Source organism: Centropristis striata, chromosome 13, assembly GCF_030273125.1.
Source record: "Centropristis striata isolate RG_2023a ecotype Rhode Island chromosome 13, C.striata_1.0, whole genome shotgun sequence".
Classification (NCBI taxonomy): domain Eukaryota; kingdom Metazoa; phylum Chordata; class Actinopteri; order Perciformes; family Serranidae; genus Centropristis; species Centropristis striata.
The window spans coordinates 5692629-5718668 of record NC_081529.1 but is presented as its reverse complement, the minus strand read 5'-3'; the positions used below and the strand labels follow the sequence as shown (position 1 = coordinate 5718668).

General features: G+C 39.4%; 1 protein-coding gene across 1 annotated transcript in view; it reads right to left on the bottom strand.

Moving 5' to 3' along the window:
- Window positions 1-25687, bottom strand: part of arhgdig (Rho GDP dissociation inhibitor (GDI) gamma) — a 30606-nt gene extending 4919 nt beyond the window's left edge. The window contains exons 1-4 of the mRNA XM_059347863.1: window positions 25080-25687; window positions 9756-9929; window positions 7983-8066; window positions 2122-2198 (exon numbers count right to left, since the gene is read on the bottom strand). Coding sequence (XP_059203846.1) covers window positions 2122-2198; window positions 7983-8066; window positions 9756-9929; window positions 25080-25152 — 408 coding nt within the window. The 5' untranslated portion in view covers window positions 25153-25687. The remainder of the gene's footprint in view (window positions 1-2121; window positions 2199-7982; window positions 8067-9755; window positions 9930-25079) is intronic.
- Window positions 25688-26040: the final 353 nt, after the last annotated feature.

The window sequence follows — 26040 nt, the reverse complement described above, 5'->3', positions numbered from 1 at the left end:
TAGAGGTAACCGTTAATGGAAAACTGGTAAGGAGAGAGAAAAAACAAGCTGCAGACAATGATGGGCGTTTTGAGTTTGAGTCAGAGCTTTCTCTGATTTCTCCTTTTTCCTACCACAGAGATGAACAAAGTGCCAATATATAAAAAGTGAACTGGGAGAGATTTGGTGCAGTTATCTATGACAGAATAAGTGAGTTTAACTCAATGAGTTGACAACTTGTTGATAACTTGGTGAGTCATTTAGGCATTGTTTCATTGTATTATTAGCGCTGAACACTAATTACAGCTAAGGATGCATCATAGACAGTATTTGACAAACTACATTTTGATCTAATGACAGAGTGGCGCTAAATCAAAGAATCTCAATGGGCAACAGACACTTGATCAGTTATCCTGTGTGTCAAACTATTATATCACGAACCATGCACCCTTCCTGCCTCAGTTTTGCATGTTGTTTGGATGTATTTTTTATCAAGTTTTTACTCTTCTTATTCGACTCAGTTTATAACCAGAAATAGATATTGCCTTATTAGGAAAGTGCATATGTTAGGAAAGCAGATTCTAGCAGATTCAAGATTAAATGTCTGCATATTCTTGTCATCCTTGTTGAGAAACCTGATGTGAGAAACTGACACATGTAAGCACTTGAGCTTGCTTATATAAACTACAATGCACCTACTCATTCATTCTGGTGCTTGTGAGATGAATCCAGAGCAATCTTCCCATAACATTTAACTCTATCTGTAACAGTAAAGTCTTTTGAATGACAACTTTCTCTACCATTTCCTCTATCATCAAATTACAACAAAACACATCATATCATACGTGCAGGGCTGATGTAAGGGAGGAAGTTATGTGACATGGTATAAAGAGCAAAAAGTCCGCATAGAGAGGAGTTGGGGGTAGAAGGATGGATCAAAAAAAAACACAGGATTATTACCTAGAACAATATAGACAGGTGTGTAACGTACTTAGCTTACGTCTTGTATGTATTTAATATATCTACTCCAATGTGGAATATCTGTAAAAGGCAAAGTACTTTCAGGAAAACAAATAAACACAAAATATATATTAATCATAAATGCCAAATAGTAGAAATGTAATGTGTATATAATGTATGTATATGGCTTATTTTTTACATTCTTATTCCGTCTTCTATATCTATGTGTCTGTGTCTTGAGCTGCTGTGACAACAAGGGCGGCTGTGGCTCGGTTGGTAGAGCGGTCACCCACTGATCGTAAGGTCGGAGGTTAAATCCCTGACCATGGCAGCTACATGTCGAAGTATCCTTGAGCAAGATACTGAACCCTAAATGGCTCCAGATGCTGCGTTCATCAGCGTGTGAATGAATTCCCAATGGTGGCAGGTGGCACCGTTGTAGGATAGCCTCTGCCACCAGTATGAATGTGTGTGTGAATGTGTGAATGAGCGCAGTCTGTAGTCTAACTTTGGATAAAAGCGCTATATAAGTGCAGTCCATTTTACCATAACTAAATTTCCCCACTGTGGGATAAATAAAGTCAAATCTAATGTTATCTCGTCTATCAAACTTATGTATCTAATCTATGATACGTAAAAAACATACTTATTTTAACCCAAATTACCATCTTTTCAAATCTTTTAGTACCCAAACATGTCCACCTGCTGGTGGCGCTGGAGGAAAAGTCAGGGGATCACTAAAGTCAGGAAGCCTTATCCTCTAGGAATATCTCATTTCAATCCATCCAGTATTTGCTGAGATATTTAAGTCTGGAGCAAAGTGGTGGACCAAACAACTGAATGAACAATACTAAAACATGCATTTTGAAGTAATGACTCTAATTTTAGAAAACATAATCAATAGTCAGAGTTAAGAACCAAGCTTACAGACATTAAAAGACAAGCTGCCTCTCTAGCATTAATCTTTACTGGCACTGTAAAATAAAGGACTCATTAAATATGATAATGGTTTGATATCGTGGTCTGATTGTATGGTGGCTTATTCAGCACGGCCTCTCCCTCTTTCTATCTTGGTATCACTTACAGTAAATACCTCATCAGCTGTTTGTTCATGTCCATGTCGTAATGTACAGTGAATCTCTCAGCCTTTATATTCCTCGGTGACTGCATCCTTCAGCTTACCTTGAAGTGTATCTTTAGTCTGAACGTCACTCCTTCCTTTAGGGAGAAGGTCTGCTCCTTCAGAGCACTCAGGTCTCCTGCACAAACAACAATCAACAGATCATCAGTCAACATGGTCAGCATGACACGTATGACATCAGCTGCTCCAGCATCACAGCATGACTCACTGTGTGATCACACTGCTGCTGTTCACACATTAATAAAGCAGAATTATAGCATAATAAGCACATGTGCATAAATGGCTCATCTTCACTCACCAATATATATTTTTTTATTATCAGTTAGTACTTCTTGTTTAGCATGATGAGCTTTAATGAAGATTTATATGTATAATAGATGGTTAATTCATTTTTTTGTCCTTCCGTTTTATTTTTAATGTATTATATATATGTTGCATGGTAATATGTTATTTTTCTTTATTTTTTACTTAATATTTTTTACTAAACTAATTAATTAATTAATTAATTAATTAATTAATTAATTAATTAATTAATTAATTAATTAATTAATTAATTAATTAATTAATTAATATTAACTTTTAATTTAAATATGTTTCATATTGCTATTTACTAACTATCTTTTATTTCATTACTTTTGTATATTTTTATATATAGAAATATATTTTTGTTATATTTTCTTTCTATTTTTCATGTCTTTATTTTTATTTTTAAATTAATTTTACTTAATATTTTTATCTCTATGTTCTTTCTTTCCATGTATAGTATATTTACCTATTTACATTTACCTGATCTATGTATGCCCTAAAAATGTCAATAAACTGTGGGAAAAAAAGATTATAATACATTAATAAAAAGAAAATATAATAAGAAAAAAAGAATGTGGATGGCCAAAATAAAAAAATAAAATAAATACATGCACAAAGAAGGGATTTTGTCACCAACAAGACATAAAAAGTTGCATAGTTACTTCAACTAGATTAACTTAAAATAGAGAATGTAGCATTAAAGTCGATCTTTCCTGGAAGCTGTTTGTAATTCTTAGACAAGTTTAAAAACAATAGCAGCTGGAAACATGTACTAGCATGTTAGATTAGTAATGTATAATAAGATAAATGCTTAGCTCAAAGGATTTGGAGCATTTCGAGTCACACACACAGATGGGATGCCTCCTTCATTCATACCCCAGTATAACTATTAGTTACTTAGAGTTATGGATAAAACCAGAATGGCTTCCTTGTAGCAAAAAAAAAAAGTGTCTTTGTTCAGGGAGCATCCTGGGCCATTGTAAAAGCACATAGCAATCAGAAATGCATCCACTGCCTAATCACTTTATATGCCAATTTAAACCCAACCATCAGTCCTGAGTGCCTCCTAATGGATGGAGAGAAAGAGAGGAAGGAGGAGAGGAGAGGAGATGAACTCGAGATAGAGGAATGAGATGAATAAAAACAGACAGCATGTTGAGGAAGAGAAGACAGAAGACAGAGGGGGAAATAAAGGAAGTGACCTACAGATAACACACACATAAACAGAGCATATAGTTGCCTCAGAAGTGCACTGAACAGGGTTAGAGGTTGGATTCACATTTGTGTCACACATATTAAATATAGATGCACATGTGGCACATTTAGGCACTTTAAGTAAAAAGCCTCAAAGAATCGACATATTTCTCTTTGTGATGAAAATCTCCCGACTCTGCTTATGTTGAGAGTCATGCTCTCGGTTTAATTGAGATTCTCGGTGTCCTCCTGTGGTTTGGGAGCTTTATTCCACTGCAAGAAACCTTTTAAACTCCCCATTAGATAAAATCAAACACGTATGTCATTGGGGTAATAAAGCTGTTCCTCAGTGGCTGACATTTCAGAGATTTTTCACCGCTCCATCTCCGTCTCAGTCTCATTTCATTCAGTCTATCTCTCTCTATGAACTGTGGGATGTAAATCTCTCCTCTCCCTTCTCCTCCCTCCGATTCGTCTCCTCCTCTGCCTTCTTGGCGTCTCAGGAGACGGAGAAAAAGAGAGAGATGCTGGCCTCCCCCGGGAGCGTCTGACTGAGAAAATAGGTCAGTGTGGAGAGCTGTCTACCTGTTCTCCTCACCCACACACACACACACACACACACACATATACATTTATTCACACACTCACAGTATGTACTCATGCAAGTATTCACGCAAGGATGCACATTCACAGGAAAATTCACACACTGGTCACACAGCTGAAGCTCACAGTTAGCAGATATTCTTCTGATGGCACAAAATACCCAAATATTAGTGAATAAATGAACTGAAACATGGGGTTACACTATGTTAGTTTACTTTGTGAAATATCTAACAATACAAGCTATACAAATTCCAAATGTTTGAATTATTTATTTTGTTGCTACATTGAAAAAAAACTATTGTTTTTAGCTGCTGCTTGAGAATAAATCTTAATTCAAAATACATGGTCTGCTATATATAGATATAGACATAGATAGATAATATAAAGTTTGCTTGTTGCATGCTAACATGCTAATGTTTAGCAGGTAGGTTGTTTCCCATCTTAGTTTAGCATGTTAGCATGCTGCATCAGTGGCGATAAGCAAGCTCCAGGTCTGAAAAGTGAAGCCAACGTGGAAGTGCCTTAACCCTGCATTCTTAATAATGGCCATCAGGGGGCGACTCCACTGGCTGCAAAAAGAATTGATTGTGCTGAAGTCTATGAGAAAAAAAACCCTACATCTCACTTCATTTATTACCTTAGTGAACACTTACTAATGTGTTTATGGTCTCAATTACTAGTTTCAGGTCTTCTTCAATGCAGCATGATGTTTATTTAGTAAATTATGGTCCCATTTAGAGTAAAAAATACCCTTAAATGAGTTACATATTACTTATATTACAACCTAATACTAGACCCACAGCAAAAAATAAATGTGGGGTAAAGATCAGTGGCCGACATAGAGGGCTGCTTGCTTGGCATGAGTGTGTGTGACTGAGTAAATGTGTAGCAGCATGCGTGCTCAGCAAAACAACCCATGAAAGTTTAACAAAGCCAGTGCTTACATTTAGGGCACTGAAGCACTGAAAAGTTAAAGATGTTGCATTGTGTGGTGCAGTTGGGCAGCAGGCCAGTACAGTGTGTGACACACCATATATCATAAAAGGCTGTGTTAAAACCTATAGCAGGGAAATAAGGCTGTGTATTGTGTTATAAACACATTTATTTGATGTTTAATGTACATATTAAACCAAAATAGGTCACATCATTGTGCCTATTTTTATTGTGTTTGCATGTGTGGCCACATTGGGCATTGAATCCTTATCTCTGGCAGTCGTGTTGCTGTATCTACCCAGAGACACATTAAAAAATGTTTTTGTGCTGACACCTCATCCTGAAGAAAAAAAAACGTTTTTTCATGTTTCAGTGCATCAATGTTCAGGCCTTTGATCCGAGTAAAGAAACTGTCATTTCTTGAAGCAAGAATAAATCTAAAGTAAGGTCAAAGTCTAATAGTAGTGCTGATAAAAAGATAGCAATGAATGGAATAAAAGGCTGGCATTGTGAAAGTAAAGTTACATTTCCATGTTTATCACATTTTTTTTGTTTTATGTTCTGGCTTGACTTGAGACTTGGCTAGCCCAAGACAAACTTATGTGACATGCCTATGACTTGGACCAAATTATCTGAGGCACATGACCGTAGCTAAGATTAGGGGTTCGATTCTTACTGTATGAACAAAATTACACAATCGGTGATTGGAGGTCTGGAATGTTTTACTGTAATTAAGTTAAAAACTGTAATTAAGTTAAAAACGAGGTAATGCTTCAGCAGAGATAATCTATTACCGCTGCCACAGATGTTACAGTTCTGTTTTTTTATTTTTTTTATTATTTAGTTAGTTAGTTAGTTAGTTGGTTGGTTAGTTAGTTAGTTAGTTAGTTAGTTAGTTAGTTAGTTAGTTAGTTAGTTAGTTAGTTAGTTAGTTAGTTAGTTAGTTAGTTAGTTAGTTAGGTAGGTAGGTAGGTAGGTAGGTAGGTAGGTAGGTAGGTAGGTAGGTAGGTAATTAGGTAGTTAGTTAGATTGTCAGCAGGATTTCAGAAAAAATGACTGGTCCATTTTTCATGAACCTCGGTGGAGGTCTGCACTCTGCAAGTACCCTTCTATTACAGGCCTATTATAAACTGTAACTGGGCCATAAAGCACAGTTCTGCTGTTGTCTGAGCTTCAGATATAATCAGAGAGTTCACACCTTCCGAGTGCACAAGGGAACACTTATGAACTGAGAAGTTGACCTGGACCCAAAGATCCTCACCAAAGTTAAAGGTCTCTGATGGGACAACCAGTCAAGCGTGCAGTGAGAGTGAGTATCTCTTTTCTCTTCTACATTTACACTTTCAAAGTGCAGAGCAATCATCTCTACCATGGTGCAATGTATCTGCAAACCCAAACACACACACATGCAGACTATTAAAATGCTCGTCATCACTTAGGGGACCATGCTGCATTGGTAACAGCCTATAGTGTATAATGAGGTCTCTAATGCATTCAGCCACCGATGGAAAGTCCATTTCACATCCAGCCTGGTGCCGGCTCGGCTATCTAACTGCAACATGATACACTAGCAGGACCGATTAATGCCCTGCTGCTTACTCTGTAGATTAATGATGAAAGATGCTTTTGTCTCATGCAGCATTCTGCAATTTCTCTTCTTCTCTTTAGCTCTGCAACACGAACACATACATTCATCTGCATTAAACCTCATTTTCATTTGAACGGCTTCCAGTGAAAATATGTGAAAGACTGTTTCGGTTTTTGAGTTTGTTTTTTTTTTCAGCTTGAATGGACTCCAGATTTTCCTGGTGCAGCAGATAAACATCACTGCAAAAACAGTGCAAGCTAGTCTTTACAGAAGAGCCTCCAAATGTCAATAGTTCCCATCTTAAAATTCTTTGAAAAAAAAGTCTTAAGCCCCAGCCGATAATGCAGATGACATCATCAAGGTTATCTTTTCAAACGTGAAAAAGCTCTTCCAGAGCCACATATAAGTTAATACAACTTTTTTTACAGGCTGATTAGTACTTCCTGTGACTATTAAACTGAATTTCATGTGTCTAATCCATGAAGTGTCCCTTTAAACTCCACTCCGACAGTTTGTAATGCAGTCTTTCTGTTCAAAATGTGTATTGCCCAAGTCCAAGCCGAGATTACTCAATTGATTTTCCATCCGACTTTCACTTCCTCCATCATGAGATCAGATCTGAAAGCATTAGATCTGTCTGGTGCAGAGGAACAGCATGCTCTTTCCATTTCATGCAATTCAGCAGATCTACCATTACACAGTGAAACACTCACATCAAAGACTGCTTGATACGCTCTCTGTGTTTGAATCAGAGGGAACTGCATAGTACAAAGTCAGTATCGCCTAGCAACCAGGTGACCTTTCCTATTAGCAGTCTGTGATGGTGTCTTTTTGTGTGTGTGAATGTGCACGTGGGTGTAATTGTGTATGTGAAAGGCAGGGAAATCCTTAAATGAGGGAAAATCAGATTCCTCAACTTTGTCCCCTGTAGAGAGTGACACGTCTTTCTACCATGACACACACACACACACACACACACATTCACACACTTGAACTTCCAGACACCTCGCTCCCCTTCCCTGAATGTCCCTTTCGCCTGCACCCAGGGGAAGATGTCAATACTGCCCACTAAGCAAACATTCAGCTGTCCCTCCGTTCTCAGGCGTGGACACACCCACTGCAGTCTTTCTGCACATAAAAGGCAGCACGTGAGGTGAGGTGCCATGCTCCAGGGCATATCAGGGACACCATATTGGGTGCGAGTGTACAGCAGCACTGTACGGCATCTACAACAAGTAATGCTGGATAAAGGAGAAGGGACAGAAGAGTGATGCATACCTGTCAGGTCCATGGTGATCGGTTCAGGAGCCTCGTCACACAGCAGGGTCAGTCTGGTCACCTGGACATTAGCCACGCTGGAGTCTGGTGAGGAAATACAGGAAATACAATAAGTTAACATATTCAAATATGCGCTTGTTTGTCAGAAATGTTGGAAAATTACTCTTAGCTCAGCTCAGCATAGAGACTGGAATCAGAGGGAAACAGCTAGCTGGGTGTAACATTACAGGTGCATCTCAATAAATTAGAACATCATAGAAAAGTTTATTTATGTCAGTAATTCAATTCAAAAAGTGGAAAAAACACATTATATAGATCCATTACACACGGAATGAAACATTTCATGTCTTAAATTATTTATGTTCTTCTAATTATAATGATTATGGCTTTTAATGACATTTAATGAAGTCCTAAAATTCAGCATCTCTAAAAAATGTAATATTACAAAAGACCAATTTTATATATTATATTTTTATTATTATATTTTTATTTTAAGTATGTTTAATATGTAAATGTAGGCTTTTAAAAGTATGTCCATCTATATGCACTCAATACTTGGTTGGGACTATTTGACTTGAACTACTGTAAATGGACTTTTGCATCATATTCTAATGTATTGAGATGCACCTGTATGTTTAACTCACACACAAACATAAATGTTAAGGGCAAGTTGTGGTTTTATGGGAGGTAATGTGCTGGATCTAGTTGTTTTTCTTCAGCTACGCTGCTAGAATAGCTAAAAAATATTAAAAGCCCATGATACTACTGCCGAAATTGTTAAGATATCACAGTCCTTAAATGGCGGGACCGTTATATTTCTTTTAGGTTCATATATCATTCTGTAGCTTTGCTGTAGTGTTCCTTATGTATTAAAATGAAAACATTCACATTTCAGTCAAAGTGTTTATGTTTTCTTCCGGTGAACTGGCGTTATCTATGCTTTTGTCACGGCCAACAGAACCCATTGACAAAAATGGCAGTTTTACCTGCCAGAACACAGGAGTGACCAGTCTAACATTACCCCCAACTCATTCAGTAAATTCTGTTATGTTTTGCTTGTTTAATCGTGTGTCTTTGGATCCGACTGATGTGGCATCCCCAGCAGTATATTCTGTGCAGTGATTTACAAATTTAGCACAGCTACAGCGGTGCTAGCATTCACAGCTTACTGTGATAACATACATAACTGTTTTTTTGCAAAGGTTAAGTGGACATTTTCATTTTAGAAAACCTAGAAGAGCAGCTGCCTTTAAGCATTTCAGTCAATAAAGTAATACAAATGTAATGGACCTCCAGGATTCAGCATTGATACATTAAAATATAGGGCATCTGTTTGAAATTAAGATCCTCTCCTCCCCTCCCTGGTTTTCCTTTCTCTCATTACATGGTTTCCCACTGTAATGTTAAATGTTACTAAGATGAAGATGAGGTGGTGTTGAGTTACAGCAGTGGGGGAGTCAGAGCTATTCTACTGATATCAGCTGTCATGGCCCGGCTTCTGGGTTAGAGATGCTGAGGCAAGCAGGTCTGTTTCACTCTGTGTGTGTGTATGTGTGTGTGTGTGTGTGTGTGTGTGTGTGTGTGTGTGTTTGATCAAAAGTTGATGACTGCGAGGAACTATGCACCAAGTCGTTATATTGAGTGAATGGTATTATTAAAGCTGCAGTAACACTGGGTACTTGGGTGAATCACCAGCTCTTCTATCACCCAAGGTAAAAAATGAACACACCACACCAAACACACACACACACACACACACACACACACACACACCTGCCGGCACTGGTACTGTCCCCAGCAGGGTCTGCTTGTACTTGACCAGACTCTCGTCATCTTTGTCCAGTTGCCGAATCTCCTCCAAAGTCTTGTGGACCGGAGCAACGTAGTTTAGGTTTCTGTCGTCCTCCTCCTCCTCAAGACACAAATCCTTCTTGTCAGCCATGAGACCTTCAGGAAAGAAGAGAGAAGACATGTTGCAGGGACTGCAGCTAGTTTTCTTGACTAGTGGTTCCCAACCTGTTTTTTTTTTCTCTCTGACACATCCCTGCACTCTGTTACAGATTAACTCAGGTCCCAAATCATCGACACCACCCATCATGTTCCAAATGTGTTAATATGAATTTACTAGTGTAGCTTTAACACAATTTATATCAAGTCATCATTCATACTTACAACTTAGCAGCAGCTGGAAGTGTCAACTATTTATCCAGCATTTAAGCTAGCATTTTTAGCTATTGATCCTTTAGGCTACTTTTAGCTTTCTTTATCTATTTCAGCTAAATATTTCAAGCATGTATTCGTTACTAATAGCAACTATTTCAGTAGTTTATCCACTACTACTCCAACCATTTATCCATTAAAGTTAGCTGTTTCAATCATTTAAAAATTCATCTTATTTAACAGTTACTTTTTTTTTTTTGATTATTTTAACAATTTAGCACTATATTTAGCTCACTGTTTCAACAGCTAATAGCATTACATTTTGCTGTGTCAACCGTTTGGCTAAATGTTTCAACAGTTTATATCTTTTTTGTTGTTGTTGCTAGCATTAACTGTTTCAGCCTTTTATCCATTATTATAAGCAAACAATAATTTCAAGCCAACAGCTAACAACTATTTGGACTGTTTATTCTTTAATGTTTGCTAACCATTCCAGAGAGGTTAGGCTAACAAGCAGAAACATCTCAATGCTCAACATCACCATGAATTACCACAAACTACATCTTCCAAAATTATCATACAACTTAAACAACAACCAACAGTTTTTACACACACACACACACACACACACACACATAAAGCATAAAGCACATTTTTTCATATATCTATATTTAAGCGGATGGTTTCTTTCAACTTTCACAAAGTTTGAATTTAATGGAAAACATGCTCTATATTACTGTATGAGATTGGCATTATTTAAATTCAAATATCTTGTTGCATGAAGTCATCTTAGTTTAAAACAGTTTTCTCTCCATCTGAATATTTAGAGAAGGCAGTGAATGTCTATACCTGTTACAATATCGGGGAAAAGGAAAAAAAGATAAAAGCTGACTTCTCTCTGACAGTCCCCTGGAAAATGCAAAAAAGGAAAAGGCAAATAACATTTGCAGCAGAGCTCATCTGCAGTCAATATTTCTGTTATATTTCAGTGAGTGAAATCTCAACCGGCACAGGCAAGATTACTGTACTGTCGGGGATAAGATGCATATTACTCCATGTAGGCCAGCTCCAGCCATCCGGGGTTTGATTTCATCAGGGATTTTGATTCAATATTGAATTTTTACAGACATTCGATAATCTGTTCTGCAAGCTGAAATTTCATTTAAGGATCTCCACCTCATCTGCACCTCAACAGAGTGAAAACTTGCAGACTGGAATAGTTTCACTAACTGGAAGGATTTCAACAGACAAAACCACAGTTAACAGTCACTAACAGCAGTTTGATGCAAACTTGTTGGCAAAACAACATTTTTGTTGACAGAACAATAACCATTTTTATACCAGAAGAGAACGTACAACACAGATCTGATTTACCAAGGTGCACCAATGACAGGAATTAACACACACACACACACACACACACACACACACACACACTTTAATCGCAGGGGATATAGATAATCATCTTCATGGGTCGACACATGGATGATTTTGGCACAGAATCACATTAAAATTTGATTTTCTTTACAATTTACAATGGCATTACAAGCAAAAAATTAGCAATACTTTGACGATAAACAGACATGATGTTCCTTTGATCAAGTTTCTCAAGAAGATGAAATATCTTTCTGCTTTAAAAGTCCAAAAATTAAGTTTCAATTCAACATCTTGGTTCTCCAACCCCCAAAAGATATAGTAGTATAGTATAGTAAAAGTATTTTTTGTAGAATCGTAGACCACATGAATTTACATGTTTGAATGTTTTCCTTCATTCATTATCCGTAACTGCTTTTCCTTATTAGGGTCAGGGGGGAGTCGGGTCTGGAGCCGATCCCAGCTGACATTGGGCGAGAGGCGGGGTACACCCTGGAAAAGTCGACAGACTATCACAGGGCTCAAACCGATAGAGACAGACAACCATTCACACTCTCATTGACACCTATGGGCAATTTAGAGTCACCAATTAAGTCTAAACTGTATGTTTTTGCACTGTAGGAGGAAGCCAGAGAATCTGTAGAAACCTCATGCTGAATGTATACAGGTATGTAGAAAATGTATTTGCATTGCAATGTGAGGTAGGCTAATTAATATATATATACAAATAAGTGTAAACATAGTTTTATCTTATCACTAAATAAAAGGCTGAGATAAGAACAACAACAGCCATACTGGAGGTTATAAACCTAACATAAACTGATAAATTACCTATTTAATGTTCTTCTCTCATCAACTTACAACCCACACACACATGCACAGATCATTTATTAAATGTTACATGGTCTCCAACGCAAATGCACAATGTATAGTCTAGACTCCAATTACCTGGAGAACAGGACACACAGACACAAACTGTGCTGCGGACGTCTATTTACTGTGTCGTAACAGCCTTGTGTAATAGCCTCTGGTTCTGTTTTACTGTTCATAATGAGACGGCTCAGTGTACATCAGCTCAGAGCTGTGTGTAGAGGTAATTGGATGGCACACAAATGCACACACACACACCCACACACACTTTAGTCACAAACATACCACCAAATGGCATATAAACGCACAGTCAAACAGCGTTACAGATTTTGTAAACATCAGTGGAAATCAAATGTGTTAAATAGCAACATAATGACCCAATAAAAGTACATACACACAAACACACACACACACACAAACACACAAACACACACACACACACACACACACACAGTGCTTGTAGCAGCACCCCACCCAGTCAGGGCCAAACACGACTGCCTTTGCCCGTCACCATGGCAACCCTTTCAACTCCCCTTGCGGTGACATCACCTTTGCTGTGGATCTGTTTTATACGACTGAATATACACAGTGGAGCATTTATTTTTACTTGCGGCAAGAGAAATCTATGGTGTATCAGTTTTAATACATCCTGCACACACACACACACACACACACACACACACACATTATAAATCTATATTTAAGGGGATGGTTTCCTTTTTAATGGATATACTCTCTTGCTGTAGTTTTTCTTAAATCAATATTTAGCCAAGTGCATTTTTTTAAACAAAGTTTTTATGAAATAGGCTTTTTTGCAGTATGATAAGGAGGGTCCCTTAACACAGTGCAGTAAATTGTTAACATGGAGCGCTTCAGCTAATCATCTTCATGGGTTGACACATTTGATTTTGGCATCTGAAATTGTTGTGATGTTGTCATCACTTAAAAGGTGGCAATAAAATGACAATGTGTGTTGATTTTTTTGCCCCATTTATTTTTACTTAGATGAAATGTGTAATTTCTGGCCACAGGCTCCAAAAATAGGGGGCAGCATTTTACCTTGTGTAAGGGTTTCATTATTTATAGAGACTATAAAAATCAGACACATTTGCAATGCTGCACTTTCCGGTGTTTGGTCATTTCAAATAAGCTCACCACCACCAGTGTAGGTATAATTGATTTATACATATTTAACAATCTACATGTGAAATTTAATTCATTTACATGGATTTACATGTCTAATTACAATACGAAAGTAAATCTGATGAGATAAAGCAGTAAGAACGCCTGGCCAACACTCAGGCGACGATCTTAAAAGTACACCTTTATTTTTACTGTTCTGTATTTTATTGTGACGGACAGAAGTACGGTCCGGCTGTGTTGATAATGGTGTTATTCATTTGGCTTACCTAGAAACATCCATTTTCCACCGAAAGACTCAGCAGCGGTCCACAGTCTCTTAAAGTCTCTTAAATGCACAGTGTCAATTCAAGTGTTTATTCTAATTTCAAGTTTCACACTCTCTGAAGGTAGATGGACGCTACAGTGACTCACTATCGCCTCTCGATGCACCTGTGGTATTACAAGACAGGACAGCTAGCATGTTAGCATGCTAATTTCAGTAGATATATCTGCAACACAACATAAAGACATCTTAACATAATGCCAACACTGTTACTTCCGATTACATTCTGTTGATAATGTTAATTCAATTTTTTAAATTAGAATTCTGGCCAAATCTTACACATTGCACCTTTAAATTAGTAGTTGATACATTAAGAAATGTATGTTTTTCCCCTTAATTTACAGGATTAAGGCACAGGTTAGCTTCGTGCTTCTTCTTAGAGTCTCTCTGTCAGAAAATAATTACCAACATGTTCCCTTTCTGTTACGGTAAAAAACATAAATTTCCCAAACATTTTGAATCTGTATATTTCATATATCACAGACAACTGTAGTTTTAACATCTCTGTTGGTGCCATTTGTGTTGGATCCAGTTCTTTTAAGGAAGTCAAGTTTTTGATGCTGGTTTGAAATATTAACACAAAGATCTCTGCTGATTTCTCGCTATAGTATGTCAGATGGTACATGACTTCATAAATGATTCACCCTGCTGTATTTACATATCAAACCCTGCAGCTCGCCCCCACAAGAGCGTGTATGTGCACGAATGTACACACACTGCAGCATAAAACGTGTTTCTGAGCTGCTATTAAAACCAGTTTCCTCTCTGACATCTGAGAGCTCCTCTTTGATCTTCAGACTGCTGACCTGTCACAGTAACCGTATCAATTAACATTTATTTTGAAAAGCACGGTTTGACCCACAGAGATACAACTGCAGAGTGGTTTGATATGGATTTATTCTAAAGCTGTAGTATGTGGTAGTAAAAACCTTCTCCCCTATTTGAAACAGGTATTTAGTTTTGAGTTGGATCTAAAGGCAGATTTTTATGCTACTGCAGAAAAAAATATATAAATATTTCCAACATGCAAATTTAGACTCCTCATATTAAAACCTGAAACTGAAATAGTTTTCTTTCCTTTTTTTTTGTACATGGAGCAGCTAATGACTATGACGTCATATGCATTTAAAAATACATTTCTACACACATACAAATTATGAAAAATGCAGACTTTCCTCCGCCAAAAATTGACACCATAAGTTGTTTGTACAAACAGCTGATTACAACTATTATGTATGGTTATTTTTTGGTGGCGTCCTTTGTTGCTGTAAGTATGACAGAGGAGCAAAGGAGGTCAGGTGAGGTGACGGGACTTTGACCCAGGAGGCTGCTGTTTGTGTCCTGTATAGTTATATCTACATAATTACGTCTCATGCTTGCATTAATTACTTAAGTTACATAACAAATCTACCTATTTTAACCCATGATTTTTTTAACTGAGTAGTTTTGTTGCTTAAACCGAACAAAACTGCAACCATTCACTATGGTTTTCCATTCACCATTTAGGTATGAGGACGTGTTGATCTCCTGCTACCAGTAGGTGCGTTTCCATTCGGGGAAAGAGCGGCTGTAGGGAAAGTTTCAGGCCACGCCCGCTCACTCGGCTAAAAATGGCGCGTGTTGTTGTGGCGTCAAGTACTACGTCACATCCCGCTTAGCTTTCTATCCAATCAGCAACCAGGGTTTTTTCAGAAGAGAAAAATGACTCTGCTCTTCAACACGGCCAAAAAATGGCCGGTTAAATGGCTGCTGGAGCAGTTCACATCCACATTAGGGGCATTTTGGCGAGGGAGACCCGCCTCATCCTGGGTATTCGACTATAGTTGAAACGCACCTAGTCGGGCTACTAATTTAGGAAATTATCCCGTGGGATCGTATTAAGGCTGAAATATACTTGTTCTTAACGATGTGTAAGCATCACATAAGCCTTTCATATCCTGTGGTAGTGTGGAGCGTTGGCTATGCACATCCTCAGAAATGAACGCTACACATGATGAGATGCAATATGCATATAACCACTGGAAGCAGTGTAGGGTTGTATCCAGGGCCTGAAGTTAACTTTTTTGGCCAACAGCCACTGTGGCAGGTGGATTTTGAAATCCACCTGCCACAGTGTTTTTTTACCAGCCAAAAATTTTTTGTGCCTAAAATAAAGGTGAACAACTCAGAAAATGTATAAGAATGGTTCTTGAACTTGTACAGAATACATGTTAAAGTGCTGTTGAATTATCAACCAACTTAATCTCATTAATGACTAGACCTCGATAATGCCTTACAACTGTATCTGACCTGGTGTGGCAGGCATTTAGAATAGAAAATAACATAAATACAAACAGCCAATCATCTCAATGATGGTCTCATTTATTTAGTGAACACTCATCTGCAATCCATTAGTCACAATGGCAATGGCATTCTTTCCAATGGCATGGACGTTCCTAAACAGGAGCTTCATCCTCTCCAGCTGCGCTGTTTTCATCAACGTCAGTGCCTTGACCGCAGCTGTCTGCTCTGGGGGACCCGTCTTCCCCACCTTACAACTGATCGTGTGCAAGTGGCTTTTTGAGGACTTGTGGTCTTTATTGCCTCTAACTTTAAGTTTTTTGTCCCGATTACAAATGGGTTTGATTTAGCTTTCTCCGAGCCATACATACGGCAATCCCGACAGTGCATCTCCTCTGTTGTGACGTCGTACACCAGCCAGTCGCGAACCTTGCCATCCCTTTCCACTTTCCACTTTGTATTAAAACGTCTTTTTTTGTTTTTTTTCTTTGAATCGTCCTCATCCTCTTTTTGTTCTGTTACAGCCAGCGGCCTCTTCACGCCAGCAATATGCCGCCACGTTTTTTGTTTTTTGTTTTTTTTGAAAATCCAAGAAAACGGCAGGGCTTGTTTAGCAACAACAATAGGCTACCTGATTGGTCAACAACACACAACACTTGCTCAGTGTTGTGTTGTCTTATCGGCTACACGCCAACGTGGCAGGTTGATTGACAGTTTCACCCACCAATCACAAAATTTACCCGCATTTGGCGTGTGGGCGGGTGCCAATTTCATGCCCTGGTTGTATCTAACAGTACGTCTATACTCAGTGGAAAATGAAGGGAAAACAATGGTTTGTTTTATCCACCAGTCATCAGACACCTGAGCTGGCAAAGCAATTTATTCAGTCACCTTTTGCCTTTTACACCGCAGTGATCTCAGAATTAACATCAGATCAACCTCCTCGAGTGTCACCATGTTTGCTTACATTCACCATGCAAATTCGGAAGCTCTACTTCAGTGTTTTATTTGAGCCATTACGCGGTCTGATTTATGTGGTGCTCCCTCTAGAGGAATCCTCCAGTATGTGAACATTAACATTCACGATGCAGCTGGTTGTCTACGCGTACGTGTGGTTCAAAAACAAGTATATTTGAGCCTTTAGAAGGTAGGAACAAGGGAAATATGTCGTTGTGGGTTGGAGGACTTCTTGGAAATGTTTTCTTGATAATGCCTTATTTATTCAGTTCTATGAGTTACAAAAGGAAAGGAATAAAAATCAACTTTTTTTTGCCCAAACATGAAAAAGCAGATCAATTAAGCAAAATAAATGCAGGGATAAAACCCACCATATTGTGTAAATCTGGTGTTAGAAACAAGATAACACTGACAAAAAGCCACCAGTGTGTGTGTGTGTGTGTGTGTGTGTGTGTGTGTTCTTGTTCATGTGGTTACATGTGTGTGTTGGGTTCTTCCAACTGTTTCCGCTTCCATCTGTGATGTGATATTAACTGGTGGATTTTCTTTGATGGCCATAAAACTGCCTCATTACCCCGGCAGCTTCTGAAACCATCTTCTGCATCATTACACACATGTCTGCTGTAAAATATGCGCTACAAGTGTAAATCAGCACTCTGTGTCATTACAGGGAATCTTAAAATCATGGATGGTGGGAACTGATTAATTTATTAACTCTTTTTTCAATTCTTCAAAAACAGAAAGTGAAAAGGGAGATGTATAAAGAGGACCAAGACCCTTGTCACCTCTAAAAAAGACTTTATTACTTTGCCAGTGAATAAGCTTTTATTATTTATGTGGATTTGTCTCTCGGCGCAGTGTGAGCGCCAAAAGCTAATAGTCTGGGGTTCATTTATTGTCATTAACTTCAGTAAATGCAAAATGATTTATTTTCTTGTGTCTGTTTAAAAACACTGTATTTTCTCGGAGTTTTAAAACACCTCAGACTTTAAGTGCTAAGTTAAAACCCTGTAATCAAATCAAACCGCGTTTGTAGAAGAAATATATTTCCTACAGCTTTGACACTAAGACAGAGGATCCACAGCCAGTATGTACAGCCACAAGACTCAGTGTTCATCTGCTGGTATTTAAAGCTAAACCAACATGTTTAGTGAAAACCAACACAACAAGCTGTCTTGGCAGGGGAGAGGTGGCTTCAGGGGAAGAAGGATTAGAAAAAGACTGCTCACATGAGACCTCAAAAACACACACACGCTCACATAGACAAGGCACATTTTGTCATTTTCAGACAGAGCCTGGTGAGCTGTTTTTCTTTGTTTCCAGTATTTATGCTAAGATAAGCTAAGCTAACCAGCTGCTGGCTGTAGCCTTACAGTATATTTAACAGACGTATATAGTAGTATTGATCTTCTAATCTAATTCGCTGCCAAACAGCAAGTAAGTTATTCTCAATATGGCAAAATATTCCTTTAAAGATAAGTTGACTGTTTTAGTTTGTGCATTCTAGAGTTCTGACAAAAAGTCCTACGACCCTTAGAACCACATAGGTTGTTTGTTTCTACCCTCTCATACGACCCGCAGGAGCGTTTCCTCAATAAACGAGCCCCTATCTAAAAACCCAAACCATCAACAGATCCATTTCAATTATATCCACAGGACTTACCTCACTCCGAGAAGAAACTTTCTCATGAAACGTTTGTCATCTCCAATTTGCACCCTTTGCTCAGATGGACTTATAGGCTCATATACATATATACTGGGAATGCAAGGATGTGAAGCCTTTTTTGGGGTGAGGTTTGTTCTACTTTATCTAATGTACTGGAAGTCACTGTACCATGTTCTCCCATTGGGCTACTCCTGAATGATACCACCTCATTACAATTGACATGCTGGAAAAGACGTATTCTCCTAACGGGCATCACTGCTGCCAAAAAGATGCTGGCTTTATGCTGGATATGGATTAACACATGCATTGACATAATAAATATGGAGCTTTCAGTGGCAAGAATGCACAGTGCTGGAGCTGATACTATTCTAGCATGGCAAACAATGGCAGATAAGATCAAGGAATTGCTGTAATCAATATTTTTACTTGCATTACTTGAACATGGTCCCTCATGTCCTGTAAGAGTTTTATAGAGATCCAAGTTGGGGGGGTGGGGGTTCGTCGCCTGGTCCCTTTTTATTTTTAATTTAAATTTTCCCTATTTTTCTTTTTTTTTTCTATTTATTTCATTATTATTATTATTACTATTATTTTCAATTTGATTGTAATGTACCTTTTAATTTTATCGGACTGCTGTACTTCTGTCTTTAAAAGCAATAAAAAAGTTGTTCACAAAAAAAATAAACAAGCCCCTACTGGTGGCAAGAGATCGCTCTGTCCTCATACCTGTCTACCTACATCCACCTACATGTCACAGTTGCCGTTTCAAACACATGGTGAAACAATCACACTTTGATTAGGTGTAGACATAAAACTACTTGGTTAAGTTTAGGAAAGGCCAGGTACATTTGTTACATAGCTTCAGTTATTTACACAAGTATATGACTTATTTATGTGCATGAAGTTAAAAGCAAGTAAAAATAATTCAATGTTGAGTTTTGGATTCAAACAGCGGTCTCCAGGGTCAAAGCCCTGGGTTTGTTTAACTCTTTATACTACGTCACCTGACTTCTTTTCCTCTCCTGTCCTCTTTTGTTTTGGTGGAGGACAAATTTTTACAGATTTGTGAAACTTGGTTAAGTTTAGGAAAGATCATGGTTTGGGCTCACATAAGTCTGTTTTTATACAAAGAATGCCACCAAGGCATGTCACCTCAGATACCCAGTTCATAATACTTCAAACGCATCACCTTTCATCAATAAGCCATAGGCCCAATCCGCATTGGGTAACACCTCATTTGGCAATAATGACTTGACATTTATTTAAATGAAAATCTTGGAGATTACATTAAACTGCTCTTTTTTGCCTCCTCAACAGCCTTCCTCTGTTTTAATAATCACTTCCTGTCTGCCTCATCTTTCTTTAACCCAGATAACTGTTCACTGTGTCAGGAAAACACTTATTTTTCACTGTGTGTGTATTTGTGCCCTAAGCGTTGATTTGCTGTTTTTATAGTCCTTTGAGCCCCGCTGTCACTGCTCTGTTCTAATACTATAACGAGACCTATGGGACACTGAAACACACACAAAAAAACATGCACATCGCGGAAGATAAAAAAGGATTCTTCCAGGTCTCTGCAAAGCCAATAACAGCTTTTACAACGAAAGGTAAAGGCAGTAAAGGAAGAATGATCAAAATACCAGCATTACAGCAGGTCATGAGCAGGGTTTGCCTCCATTTCTGAGGCCGCTGTCATTGCGAGGCCTTTTCCACCACAACAACACGAACAGAATCAATATGTCACCTGCATGATTTCCATGTCAGGCTACAGACGCCCCGTCAACACCGGAGGAACTCATAACACTTTATCATGTTAACCAGCAAATCGTTGAAATCTCATTTCCCTCATGTTTCCTTGTTGATGAAAGGTTGAGATGACAAACAAATGATAGCAGTTGCTGTTATTGGTGATATCAACACGCCGAGGATGTCTCATGACACTGCAGCTTCTCCAGCATATTGTATTACTGCAGACCTGTCGCTTTCACCATTAAATATGCCCTGCTTGTAATGTTATAGTTGTCAGTAGGGAAGGCAATATGATACCACTTTTTTACCTAAGATTTATATGTGTTTCGCAGTTAGAAAAAATAATTATCCAAATGCTGCAGTAATCCATTTCCCATGCACTTTTCTACTATGTCGTTAATCACACAGAAATGACAAAAACTAACTCAGCAGCAAGACATAATGACCAACAGTAAATCAATGTGAAATAGCTGTTTACGTGTTCAAGATAGTCTTAGTAGCTTTACTGTAACTTTTTAAAGAAAAACAACAACATATATAACCGTTTAAAATACTTGGTTAGTTTTAGGAAGATAGTGATCATGGTTTGGGTTAAAATAGGTTAATGTTGACTTTTGGTTTCCCAAAAAACAATAACAGAGATCTCCTGGGTCAAACAAACACAGGACATCAACCCCGACCTCCTCAATGCGGACTTTGTCACTTTTTATACTATGTCACCTGATGTCCTCCTTTGCTCCTGTTATAATTACTATGGCCACTAGAGGTCAATGCCTATAAACAAATATAAATATGGGTCGTAACAAGTTGCCCTCCCAGATGACCAAAACTGTTTTTTCTTGTGAGCGCAGTAAGGGCATTACAATGGAGGTGAATGCGATTGCTTATCTGCTTAGAGCAATCACGCAAATGTGGTCAAAGCAGCTTTAATTAAAAAACATTTTTAAGCATGTAAATGTGTCATAGTGCAGCGGATTATTTTTCTTTTGGGCTAACCCAAAACCCCTGGCAGATTACTGCCGGTTAAGTCATATAAGGCGTGTTTCCATTAGCGTACTTTTCCCTCTAGTGGGCCGCTATGGGTGTGGCTTGGGAGAGAGGATCCACCAAAGATCCATCTAACTTCACCGGTTAGCAGCTCAGGTAGCGACGAGCCGCTACTAACTAGTCGACATCGATTGGATACGGTTGAGGCGGGATATGACGTCAGTAGAACTCGACACAACCACAACATAATAGCTCCATTTTAAAAGCAATAAGTAGAGCAGACTGAGATGAGAGAGTCGAGAACAACAAACCAGTGAAACCAGAGAAGACAATGGGCATAGGAAAAAGTGTTGGACTTGCTGCATCGGTCTGTTGTCAAATTTGACGCTGAATAATATATCACGTAAGTGTTGCAGAACTATTCCTGTCACATTTGAACTCTGTTGGTTAGCCGCTACAAAAGTACCTGTATGAACAGAGGCTGAGGGGAACTAACTAGTGGGTGGAGCCAAAACACTCTCCCACTTTCCAAAAAGTACACGCCTATAGAAATCAAAGTGCAACTTGAGGGTTCTGCTCCAGAAAACAAGAAATCCTCATTCAAAATCCCATCGACATTTGTGACGACACAACATAAACTTAATCAAGTGTCATATGGATATATAAGGATCAGATTTTTATGATCTACAAGCATATTTCTGTCTGCCTTTGAAAAAAGAAAAACATTTTCCATAAGTGCTACAACTTTGCGGCAGAAAATCAGCTAGACAAAAAAGGGAAGTCCATGGGGGCGTGGAGGAGTGGCACTTAGTTTAGCTAATTTAGTTTTACATGTCTGTAATAGCAGCAGAACAGAGAGAACTAAACACTGTGGAAGTTTGATAATTATACACTGTGTTCACACAGTAATCATTGTTTAACTGTGCTAAAATCAAGAAAGTTACAGAAGCCTGTGAAACAGAGGCGAGCCTTGACATGACGTCATGACTGGCTCTCTATAGACAGAAAGCGAAATAAATGTACATCACCCCTTTAATCAACCTCCCCCTCACACACGCACAGTAATGTGTCCTCAGCTGCTCCGGCAGAGACAGCAGGTTGTCTAATTGACTGACTTGATTGGTCTCGTATGTGTCTGCTCACCCGTACAGCCTCATCTATCACTGCTGGGACCCAAAAAAAGGAGGAGGGGTGGTGTGAGGAGCAGATACAGTTTCTTAAACACATCTGACAAGCTGACAGCATGTGTGAGTGTGTGTGTATAGCAGGGAAGGAGAGGAGGGAAGGAAGGAAGGAGAGGATTAGAGAGGGAGGTATGGAGGTTTTGTTATTTAATCTGACAGTAGGAGACAAAGGGAGAAAGAGAATAAGAAGGGAAGACAAAAGGAGAGAGCTAAAGAGAGATAAAGGCAGGATTAGAGAGAAAATGAGGATAGAGAGACAGAAAAAGGAGGAGAAAAGGGATTTCAATTAGCTTGTTTGAACGCTTGCTGCCTGCATCGGTCTTTGCTGATTGACAGCTCATGAAGAGCATTCTGCCACATGGGCCTCACCCTCTCTCCACCACACACACACACACACACACACACACACACACACAGTATCTTCAGTTTCCTTCCTGGTAACAGATGCTGACAGAACATGTCGATCTCAACCGCCAACATTTCCCTTTGTTTCCTTCCTTTTGTGTTTACCCCTCTTCCTCCTCTCCTCTTTCTCATCTTCCACCCACTCTCCTCTTCATCCTCCTCTAACCATTATCTCCCTCCTCCTCTCCTTATAACTTCCCCTCCTCATTGCTGATTTTCCCTCCTCTTCTTTTTCTTGCCACCTTCTCCGAATACCTCTTTTTTACCTTGACGTTTCTCGCCCTCCTCCTCCTCCTCCTCCTCCGCTTCGTCATTTTGCTCCCTACTCTTGCCATTTATCTTCCACTCAGTCACCTCCCACGTTCCCATCAAAATCTCCTCCTCCTCCTCATTTTTCAAAACTCAATCTTAGCCAAGTGGTTCTGACAAGATTCGATGTGTCATATACACAAAAAAAAATAGCAGAGACACAGCACTGAAATTCACTGTTTGTACTTGCTTGAAGCAGGGTTTTTTTGTTTCTGAGGGTGAAGAAATTATGCAAAAACAGCAATGAAAATGTTTTTGTAAGATTTCTTATGAAAACTTTCTGTCTCGTGGTTCGTAGCAGATTCTAAGAAATAACAGTTGCTGTTTAAACACATTGGTAACGTTGTGACAGTACTTGGTTAAGGTTAGGCAACAAAACGACTTGTTAGGAAAAAGAAGTGTCCACTCGGACCGCTCTCCTGGGTCAACGCCCGGGAGTTTGTGTTCTTCCACCTGCCCTCAAGGTGTCCGCGGCCTGTATATACTTAAACAGACAAAATTTCCTGAATATCTACAAAATTCAGTGTTTTTATTTCCTAAAAATAACCATGAACCGCCATCAAAAGTGGGATGTTTTGATGTTTGCTCAGACTGAAACAGTAAAGCGGCAGACATGAAGATCTACGGTCGGTGACTCCTTGGATCCAGACTGGAGCAGAGCGATCAATTCAAATTGCTGTTTGAAATTCATAGAGTTAATGGAACAGATTATTCATGGCCGCCTTAGATCTTAAATCACATTTCACTTCCACTTCGGAGACTTGCGCTTGAAGATGATCTCTTATTTTCTTCTGTTTCTTCTCCCGTAATTGTCACTGTGGTTTTCTCTCGCTCTCATTCCGTGTCTCTCTTTTCAAATGACTTCACTCACTTTCTCTTTTTTCATTCCTCTTTGCCTTTTTTATCTTATCTCACAAAATACACACTATTATACACACACCTGTGTGAGGGGAAACCCCAGGACTGTTCCACCATCTGTAACTGCTCAGCACTGCTGCAGTGTAGTGAACACACACACACACACACACACACACACACACACACACAGAGAGAGAGAGAGAGAGCTGCCTTGCAAATGTAACAGCAGACAATAGCACCATGATTTGACTTCTGCATACGCTGTGTCATCATACACACACACTTACACACACATACATACATACATGCAGACACACAGCTGCTCCCTCTGCCAGTATTTCTCATGAACACACACCCTTTTGCGAATATGTGCGCATGTATGTGAGCAGAAACATAATTACAAAAACCGGCAACAAACACACACACACACACACACACACACACACACACACACACACACACATGAGATAGTGTGGGATGTGATCAATAGCTATTGATCCGCCACCTTTGGCTTGTCTTGGCAGCGCTTCATGTTAGACATAAAAATGTCCACACCCGCCAGGATAGAGACATATGGCTCACACACACACACACACACACACACACACACATGCCGCACACACACACCACATATTCGAGCTCATACACACAAGAACATCCTATAAAACAAACACACGCCGCTGATTTTAATTTTATTTCTATATTATGAATACTTTAACGCAAACACTATAAAACCTATGATTCATGCCCAGTGTAATAACTTACATCACTGAAGTTGTACTAATCCACACACACACTCTCTCGCACACACACACACACCTCCATCTCCTCACCTCTGTAGCACATAGTTAACCACAGCAGCTCCAGCACCTGACCCCCGAACTCACACACGTCCAATCCCAGCATGGTGCCTCTCTGCGGGGCTGCACTCTGTGCGACGGCTGGCAGAAGAAGATAAACCAGAAAACCTCCACAGGTAGCAACAAAGTAGCAGAGCAGGGACGGATTAAAGAGGAGACCATCCACAAAAAGTCTTGGATTGGGAAAGAAAAGGGTGGGGTGAGGTGGGGGTGGGGGGGTCAGATGAGCATCTCCACCCTGGAGGAAATTTAAAAGAAACAATGTAGTTGGAAGGGTTGAAGGGGAAGAGGAAGGCGTGAGAGAGACGGAGGCAGAGAGGCAGGGAGGGTATCCTTGGGTGTGGGTGTGGATGTGATGGGGATGTGTGTTAGCGAGAGAGAGAGCGAGAGAGAGAGAGGATGGAGGGAGGGAGGGAGGGTGAGGGAGAAGCAGCCGGCTTTCTACACTTCTAATAAAAACTAAAAAAAAGAAATAAATCTAAAGGCTAAAACAGTTTTTTCTTGTGCATGCAGCAGCGAGGATGCTGGGAGCTGACGGAGGCAGGCAGACTCTGGTTCAGCCGGCAGAGCTGTCTGCAGCAGCAGCATGTGTGTGTGTGTATGTGTGTGTATGTGTGTGTGTGTGTGTGTGTGTGTGTTACTCAGACGCTGGCTATCGATTCGCAGACGAGCAGCGAACCCCTCCCCTCCTCCCCTCCTCCCCCCTGCATCCCTCCTCCTCGTGTCATCAGCCCAGAGACTGCAATGAGCTCATCCTTTACCCCCCCTCTCTCTCTCTTTTCCTCCCTCATTCACTCTCCCTCGCCTCCTTCTCACGCACCCCCCACCCCCACCCCCCTCAACTCTTTCATGCTTTTATTTTCCTCTTCATTTTTCATCACTTATACAAATTCTCATGTGGTGTCCACTCTCTCCCTCCACCCATTCATCACTG